A 10,007-nucleotide genomic window follows, 5' to 3' on the forward strand; every position below is an offset into this window, starting at 1 on the left:
AACTAACAATTTATTAAAAAAAAATTAATTCTCTAACATTACTCAAAAATGAAAAGATGGACTTACTTGGGTCAGAATTAACCAACATAGCAGTTCCACCAAAGTAGCATGTTCCCCCATTCCTCTTATTCTTTTGCCAGTAACTGTTGAAAGCATAAGAAGCATGAGCAACCACACTATCAGGGTTGTAACACTTCCCTGTTGGAAGAATCTCCTCACAATCACCACCACCCTCTCCACAAGCATACTCCAACGCCTGCTGCAGCTTCTGCGCCGGAACACTCGGCTTCGCCACGCACCACGACTTCTGCGCCTGCTCTAGTTCCGCCTCCGGCGACCCATGATGCCCTATTGGCTTACAGGGAGGAAGAGTATTGAAAGAATTCGGCGAAGGCGCAGGCGAAGGCGAAGGCAAAGGTGATTTTGATGGAGCACCAGTTGGAGGAAAATTAGGGTTTTTTATTGCGTAGCCACCAAGAGAGGGATAGTCTGCTTCCATTATTGGTGGTTCAGAAATTTCTGAAAGCTTTCTAATTTTTGAAGCAATGCCTAAAACATTAACCTTTTTAAGATTAAGAAACCCTAGGTTTTTCATGAAATCTAAATGAGAAGACACCAGACTCAAACTCTGCTGCGAGAAATGAGAGAATCCGGAATGAGGGATTAAAGAGTAGGTGGAATTCACACTTTGAAGGAACTCTAACAGTGGCTTGAGATTATATTTCGCCATTTTCAAATGGCGAAGAGAGTGGATTGGGAAACAATCCAAAGAGAAAGAAATTGAAACTTTGATGTCATTTTCCAAACCCCATCTCTTTAGAGAGTGATAAATGTTCTTCAAAGAAGGAAGAACCAAATTCAACTTTCTCTCATGATTGTAGTTGTTGTTTTTGACACCGAGGTTACAAAGATCCAAGTTTATGACTATGGTGGTGATCCTCACGGCAGGGTAGTGTGCAAGAACGTTGGTTTTGAGCCAAGTTTCTGCCATTAAGATGTTGCTTGAGACGCCATTGATGTCTCCATAACTTATGGAAATAGCTAAGGATAGGTCTGAATCTTGAGATGATGCTTGTAAAACATCTTCACTTGTTTCACATAGGTTTAGTAGCTCAATGGATTCTTCACTAGAAACTGAAAACCAGAAATGAAAAAAGGAAAAATTTATTGAAACAAATCGGGCATATATATATATAATGTTAATTTCTTAGCATTACTCAACTTGAAAATATAAAAACTATAAGATAATTTAAAGAAATTGAAATCGTGAACTTTCAAAAAAGTGAATTGAGATCGTATTTTTTTATTTTATTTATTTTCATAACTTTAAAATTAAAATTAAAATCAAGAAATGATGAAAACAAAAATGAATCTGGCATTATATGAATGAAGCAATATTGACATGTAATTGAAGTTGGTTCACTTTATTAAGAGATGAGAGAAGCTAACAAGGCTCCAAGTTTTTCTTACCAGAAAGACAAATCAAAGAAAGAAGGAAAAGATGAAAGAGCCACGGCCACCCCATATTCTTCACCGTACAATTCCTGCAAGCTGGTGTGCTGCTAGTTCGTTATTGTTATTGTTATTGCTTGCTTCTATTAATGCTTCTTCTCTTCTCCATCCGAAGCCCTTTTCAGGAGATCTTTTTGAAGCTAAGGTTGCTGTGGAATTAAGGAAGTAATCTATGTGAGGTGGCAAAGGTTTATTCTTAGTTCACTATTTCATCTATTCCTACTCCCTAAGGTTTGTTGCTTCATGAACAAAAAGAGAATCAGGAGATTAATCAGACTTTTTTCCGAAGAAGCTATGTATATGCTTTGATTTGATAAATTATTACTTTTATATAATATACTTTTTCTTCTTCTAATAATTATATTGTGTTTATTTTCTATTTTTATTTCTTTCTTTTAATACTTTATGAAGGATTATAAGTGTTTATAACACACAGCAGAAGTAATAATATAAAGTAATCCTATTGATCTATTTTTGTGCTTAAAATTTTATTGAAATAAGATGGGTTGGATGCTAATATCTGAGTACCCTAGTGAATAAAAACTTTCTTTTTCGATAATACGAAGGTACTATGTGTATCCACACCGAGACTGATCCTTGTTGTCAACTCCTTGACCAATGGATTTAATTGAGAAATTTCTTGCAACTCTTTGCACCAGTTATTCTTCACTAAGAATGGGAATATTTGTGTATGTGGAGCTAAAAGAAAAAACTTGTGTTGTCTTTCTTTTATCATTTACACATATATATAGTATGAGATTGGTAACTGATTTGTGAATCAAATTACAACTTAATTTGAAACAGAATCAGTTAGAATCTTATCCATATTTAAAACTCATCATAGAATAAATAATTAATTATTTAATATTCTCAATTATCATATTATTATATTCATGGTGCTAGCAAAGAATATAATAATATTCTATTTGAATTAATATAATTATTTATTTGATCTAATCAAAATAATAATTAAATGATTATTTACCAAGGATTAGAACACTCGTTAGTGTGTGACCTCATAGATTCAATACTAAGCGGGTAGTAAATTAGTCATACTAAATTTACTAATCAAGGTTGACGTCTAGCAATGCTCCTCGATGACCCGATAGTATGAAGTAATAATATTTTTTTACTAAGAACCCAAGATAAACAAAAAATACAACTCCTTCCATCCTTTCAGCTCTTGGCTAACTTTTAGAGTACGGTTTGATTGTCAAACTCTAACTTGTTACCATTATTATAATGAATTATGAATGACTTAAGAAACTCATTTCTTAATTCATTCAAACACCTTGGCCAAGGCATTGTTTATTTCATTCATTATAATCGTAGAGCTCAAACTCATTATCATAGTTGATGGATTCCATTTTGACTAATCATTAATTCTACAAGTATTTAAATCATACTCAATGTCCATTCAACTAACACCGTAGGGTGTTAGGTGTCCGGAATCAAAGTATAACAAATACATTGTCAATTACTATGATAGTCGCAGGTCAAAGGAAAATTCTAATATTATGTTCATTATAAGAATATCCTATTGACAAATATACGGTAACTATAACCATTAGGAATTTTTAGAGTGAGTCAGTTCAATGGTTATATCTCTCATTGCAGCAGGGGCAGAGCCTAGCGGCGGCTAAACAGCAGCCGTGGCCAAAAACGCCGCTAGTTGAAAAGATCCGGGCAGAGGTTAGCGGTGGTCTGGCAGGTACCGTTAAACGCCCCTGGATAGCGGCCGTGCAGTCAGAACCGCTGCGAATTTGGTGTATATATCTTCAACCCTCCTGATTTTACCTAAAATCTTGGCGCGAACGAAAGCACGAGCAGATGTGCGAAGAGCACCCAACCTCCCCTCTGGCGCAACCTACCCGCGAGTACACCCAGAAACGCCGCTAGGTGAGTTTCAATTCCTTAATTCAATTCCCCCTTTTACCTTACTACCATTAATTGAAACCCCCTCCCCCCAATTTTGCAGAAACCCGTCACTTGATTTTGGTAGCGCGCCAAACACGAGCGGGAGCAGAGCCGCGTACCATCTGCTCCACCCGGCGCTTCCGTGTTGGCTGTCGAATCGTGCAGTGGCCAACCGTGGTTCTATCAGCGGCGACGAAGTTGAGCATCTCATCGGTAGTGCGTGAAACTAGGGGTGGCAGCAATACCCGAACCCGCGGGTACACGACCCGCACCTACCCGGTCGGGACAGGTTTAAACCCGACCCGCAGCGGGGCGGGTTTGAAGCATTATATATATAATTTAAAAATTAGGGTTACTTGACTTTCTCGCGTCACTCATTTCATTTCTGTTCTCAAACCTAGGCACTAGGGTAACTCTGAAACTCACTTCGTCGCTCTTTACTCCTTCAGGCTTCACTCACTTTTGCGTCTCTCTTCACTCCTTCAGGCTTCAGGCCTTCAGCTCTTCTCCAACTCTCCAAGGCTGTCAAGGACCACATCCTCTGCTCAGCTGCGCCGCCGTCACAGATCGTCCAATCGTTCGCCGTCGCTCACGAAGACACCAACCCTCTTCATTCATCTTGGTCGCCTCACCGCTATTGCTCACGGAGCTCATGTCGGCGTCGCTCCCACTTCTCGCCGTCACTATCCTCGCCGACTCGCCTCTCTGATCTGCGGTCTCTGGTCTGTGCTCACCTTGTCATCCCTCCTTCCTCCGTCGTCGTCTCTCTGGTAACTGGTAAGCACTAAGCACTTCTCGCTCAATACTTACCACTGATGCTGCAAATGCTGTATATGAATTTCTTGTATCTATGAGATATGAGGGAATCTGTAGGTTCAAAGTATTTAGCCTTTATAGAATAAATTTTTCATGTATGCTGGGTGAAGTGCTTTGAATAAATGATAGTGTAAGCAAGCTTGGATTACTATTGAGTACTTCAGTTGCATATTCTATGGTTTTAGTTTGCTGCTTCTTTTTTTGTGCGGGATAGTATAAATATGTTCCTGCTGTATTATTCTCTTTGTAGCAGAATGGATCCAGAATGGATCCTTTTATATGTTGTTTTACAAAATGTAAAGGCTATATTTTGCTGTCATTTGAGCCTTTTTTATGTGCCCAGTGATAATTTGATGAATGCTTATTGTAAGCTGGAAAAGTTTTACTCATAATTTTTTTCCATTTTTGTACCAAACTTCCACACCAGGCTATAGAATGCCAAAATAGAGGCATAGTGGAACAATCATGACTTCTTTTTTTTTATTTATTTTATGTATTGACTTTTGCTTATTGATTGGTTATGTGGTGTGACTTCAATTCATTGCTCTTTTTTAATCTTATCTTGCTATTAAAATAGTTATGTAGCTTCTACCTTCTTTTCTGCACTAAATTGAGAAAGGAAAATAGAATTTTAGTTGAATCTCATTGACTGATTTTGCTTTATAATTTTTCAAACTGGGTCAATAATTCAGGTTAAAAACAAAAGATAAAATAGAAAATTTTCAAAATTTCTCATCAGTAGAAGTGAAATTCACGCACACTAAACACTCATGCACACAACATTTTTAATAATTTTTATCTCCTACTTAGTCTCAACTAAATTTCAAACCCAGTGTGGTTGCTTACAGGCAAATGAATTGCCACTACAGGGTAGAACATAGCTGATTAGTTTATGTACTTAGTTCAGGTATTGTTTCCTTGGAAAAAATTAGGTTCTTTTTCACAATTAAAACCTTTCTTTTGAAAATTGATGCATGCTGTATGGTCAAATTGCCTTTAGTTTATTTGCATTTCATGTGAAAATTTTATAAAGCTATATCTTCTTCATTTAACTATGTTGCTTTAAGGAAAAAAAAATATTTTTAATGTTTTTTATCTTATCTTCACAATTCCGAGCTGCTTTGGTTCTATTTGTGGTTGCCTGCTGCATAGTTTAATGACTATGTCAGGTGGTTTATGTGGCTTATTATGATTTTTAGTGCAAGTCTATTTGGGGGTGATGATTATATGGTGTATCTTAAAAGAAAAAAATGACAAGGAGTTCATATGTGAATGTTGAGTTTGATCATTATCTTGAAGAGGAAATTCATCCTCCAAATGATCCTAATTTTAATGTTTTGAAATGGTGGAAGAACAATCAGATGAAATTTAAAGTTCTTGCAAAAATAGCTAAGGATATATATGTTATTCTGGTGTCCACTGTTGCCTCTGAATCTGCTTTTAGTACAAGTGATCGTGTAATTTCTCCTCATCGCGCAAAGCTCAAACAAGACATAATTGAAGCTTTGATGTGTGGCCAAAGTTGGTTGTGGGCACCTTTGGGAAGTAAAGGTGATATATTGATTAATTTTCATTTATGTTAGTTTTGTATATAGTACCAATTAATTTGCTAATTGTTACATCTTTTGATTTTCAGGTTTAAATCTTGATTTGCAAACTTTCAATGATGATGAAGATGTTGAAAGTGATCAAGAATAAAGGTTGAAGATTCATTTATATCTAATATTGTAATTTCTTTATTATGGTGTTAAATTTGTAGTGATCTAACACTTTTTTTTTTTTAATTTCAAGTTATTTGAGCTAATGACATTGTATGAATTTTATGTTTGTATTTTAATTTATTTATGAATTTTGTCCTCCACCGTGCGCGAATCCTAGCCATCGCTGCCTCCCCCTTTCACTGGTTCATTCTTCCACATTGAGCTTTTCTTCTGGTTTTCATTATTGGTTCATAGTTCTGAACATGTATTTGTCTATATCTTTTATAAATTGGGGTTAATTGAAGCTGTTTCGAGTTAGGGATTTCATTCAGTACGATTAATTAGCAGATTAAAAGTTTATCTTCTAAAAGATAACAAAAATTAGAGTATAATACCTCTGTCCATGATCATTAAGGATGAATTGCTCTGTTAATTTTTATATTCAGTATGGAGACTTGATTGGTTTAGCTTAATATCGTCTATCTCTCACCCTTGAGTCAATCTCTTATTGTGTAGACAGATATAGTACTTTTCGCTCTGTATGATGAGTGTGGAGCTGAGAAACAAGGTTGAGTGGTTTAAGTGAACAAAAAAGCATGTTGATACCATTGGATTGATTTAATTTTATAGATTCTGTGATGCTCAATTAATTGTTCATTGTTGCTTTTTTCCTCCCCTTTTTCTTACGATCGATCATCAAATTTATATTGCCTCCTTAAACCGGCTATAGTTAGTTGAACTTGAAGGGTAATCGTGTGAGTTGGATTGAATCAAGCAATATTTAGGCTGATAGAAAAGAAAATCCCATTAGCCTTTGAACCATCACTGAACCCCCTCCCTGTGTATGTTGCTTTTAAAGTGAGAAATTAAATAGACTAATCTAGTTACAAGGTTCTGGGCTAATCCTGATATATAGATGCAAAGTGGTTGTCATCATTCCTTTTAGGTGCATGTACAGAACTGGAATACAAACAAACGCTACAGTTTTCATAATGATCTCCATTGTTCTCTTTGCATTCTATCCTGCATCTATGTTCTGCCTCTAAGCTTGGAAATTTGAATCCATTATGATAAATTTGATTTATTAATATTGCATCTATTCATCTTTTGCATATGTGAGTAGTGGAATTGATCATTCTCCTAGTTAGGAAAAGGGTTATACTAAGAAGGATTTCAGCCTGATGTAACCATAATATTGTAAATGTGTTATAACCAATACTTACCTGCATTGACAACTTCTCACCACTGCATCTTTTGCCTATTATTAGTATTATTAAAGTGAAATAAGCAATATTATGTGAGTTTTGGATATTGTTGGATAATTGATAATATAGTATATTTGGTGACATTCTAATTTCCATAAACTCTGACTAATGAATGAAATGTTGAGATCAAGAGGATTTTCTAAGTTCTAACAAACATATAGATACATGAGTCTTTATTCCATTTTTAGTTTGACTGATTGATACCTGTTATGTTCAACAAATTGGAACAGAATATAGAGGTTTCCTTTGTATTATTATTTATGTGAAACTTGAAAATAGTACTTAACTAGTTTTCGCAGCTAGCTAGCTTGGCTGGTTTATATACTAATTATTGATAGAGAAATTGGTTTACATAAGATAGGATTTTGATGTTTTTACATGTATGAAAAACAATGGAGATATTATGGACTCTGCGTATTTACTTATAAAGTTTCCTTTTTTTTTATTGACTTCAATTTCATTCGCTTGACCATAGTATCCTCTTTCTACTTCTTTCTTGGGTAATACAGTTTCCTGTTACCTTGCAAATGAAGCCAAAATATCAAAAGAACTCAATTATATTCTTTATCATTATTACTATAATTATTAATGTTATAGCATCTCCCTACCATGGCTCAAAACCAAATTTTCTTGTTTGCCCTTTTTTTTTCTAAAGGAACAATATTGATTTCTCTTAAATGTATGATATTTTTTATTCATACATTTCATTTGGTATTTATGGAGCATTTTTCTTGAATGTGTCTTAGATTTTGATCTGTGATATACCACATATTTTACAAACACTAATTACTTGTTAAACCAAGAAGCAATAACTTGCACAAGGAGAAACCATTCCTTATTGGTGGTCCAAACAAATCTAATTCCGAGTTTGATTAGGATTTTCTTCTATTTATTCCCTCATTCTTTGACAGAAATTTAAGACACATTTAAGGGTACTATTTTTAACAACTGTATTCATTGAATTTAAGTTACAGCAGAAACTCATCATTTTTTTACAATGGTGGCACTGATACAAATTAAATTACAAATAATTTATACAATGTGACTAGCAACATATATGAATAATCGCAACTGGATTCGAAGTAAAATCATAGACAAACTTTTTGTGCTTGAAGTCCATTGAATGATTCTTGAAGGATGGATCAGGCATGGTTCTAAACAAATCATCTTGATGAGAAGCTTGCGTTTAACCCTTTTCAGAAAATATTATCCATATCACTTTAGGTAGAAAGAACACCATCATCTTGGCACTTTATATCCCTGGCCACCAGTACTTTTTCTATCAATTTTAGAGGAGCCTCTAATGGAGGTGTATGCTGCATGAAAATAAGGAACTCAAAGGCTTTTATTGTAATAAACCTGTTACAAGTGATTTTTTCGATATATTGAAATTGAGTTTAGGGGTTAATAATTTATTCTTTTTCACTGAACTCATTTATTCTATTTACACGGTCGAATTCAAGTCAGGGGAACTATAATATGACCTTCTTATAAGCATACAAGGCATAATACATCCTTAAATTTTAAGATTCTATCCTCCATCTGTTATAATTGTTATTTTAACCCCTTTTTATTAACTGTCTTTTAATTCTAACTCTTAATCCTGTTATGTCTTCTATTTTTGAGATATTTTGAAGATTCTATTCACTATACATTATCATTGTTTAGTTATGTTTGTTGACCTATTTATTTTTTAAATTTAACAGTTATTCTTGTTTTCTTTTTCAATTTTTAAGGTAGCTTTTCTTTATCTTTTCATTTTTTGGACTTGGAACCAGCAATTCTTTCTACCAGTATTCTTTTAAGAAAGTACAGAATTTTAAACATGAGTAAGCCTCCTTCCCAATACCTTTCCTGTTCTTCATGTTATCTGGGATACAAGTAACTTTGTTTCTGTTTCCATTTTGAGTTATTGCGTTGCTCTCTACATGGTTTTGCTTGTAATATATTGTCGAGTTTATTACGTATGGTACTCTCCCATATCATAATTGTGATAGACTGTTATTGGTTCACCTGACACACACCCCATTTTTTATTTGGTTTTTTTAGTTCTATGTCTTTTTTTACTAATTATCAACTTGTATGTGCTATTTCATTTACTTAGACATTGATAAGAGCTGGATTACAAAGCCACGAGGTAGTGTAGAATATAAGGATAGACTGAATAGATTCCTTGACTTCGCATTTGCCAATGCATCATCCGATGGGATGATACATTGTCCATGCCCTATGTGTGGGTTCCGATTTTTCCAGACTAGAGAAGATGCATACAATCATCTTCTGATGAAACCATTTTCCCCTAACTATACCTTTTGGTTACATCACGGTGAGAGGATCGTAGACGAGAGACCCAGCGGTAGGGAAGAACTAGATCCCACTATAAATTCAGGAGATCAAATGCGTGACATGGTCCACGACGCATTCAATTTGCTAGGACTGCAGAGTGAGGATGAAGACTACATAGATGGGCATGTTGGAGACGTTGCGGATGGGTTGTCAAACTTATCTGATGAACCTAGTCACGAGGCTCGTGTCTTTTAAGACTTGCTTAAGGACGGCGAGCAGGAGTTATATCCAGAATGCTCAAGATTCTCGAAGCTATCTTTCTTGGTGAGGCTGTACCATATCAAGTGCATGTGCGGAGTGAGCGACAAGGATTTCAGACTGATTCTAGAGCTATTGAGGGATGCCTTTGAGCATGCACGGATCCTGAAGACCTTGCACGATGCCAAGAGGATCATAAGGAAGCTGGGTATTGAGTACAAGGAGATAGATGCATGTCCGAATGACTGCATAC

The 10,007-nt window shown here is 35.3% G+C and overlaps 1 protein-coding gene and 1 long non-coding RNA gene across 2 annotated transcripts in view; one reads left to right on the forward strand and one right to left on the reverse strand.

The window, feature by feature from the left end:
- LOC107617338 (glucan endo-1,3-beta-glucosidase 12) overlaps positions 1-1,670 on the reverse strand; it is a 2,926-nt gene extending 1,256 nt beyond the window's left edge. The window contains exons 1-2 of the mRNA XM_016319085.2: positions 1,471-1,670; positions 67-1,134 (exon numbers count right to left, since the gene is read on the reverse strand). Of these exons, the coding sequence (XP_016174571.1) occupies positions 67-1,134; positions 1,471-1,525 (1,123 nt within the window). The 5' untranslated portion in view covers positions 1,526-1,670. The remainder of the gene's footprint in view (positions 1-66; positions 1,135-1,470) is intronic.
- On the forward strand, positions 4,069-6,076 carry LOC110270332. The gene is made up of 2 exons (XR_002359747.1): positions 4,069-4,199; positions 5,882-6,076. It is a non-coding gene; the product is annotated as an uncharacterized LOC110270332 (long non-coding RNA).

The sequence above is a fragment of the Arachis ipaensis genome, chromosome B01 (assembly GCF_000816755.2).
Source record: "Arachis ipaensis cultivar K30076 chromosome B01, Araip1.1, whole genome shotgun sequence".
Classification (NCBI taxonomy): Eukaryota; Viridiplantae; Streptophyta; class Magnoliopsida; order Fabales; family Fabaceae; genus Arachis; species Arachis ipaensis.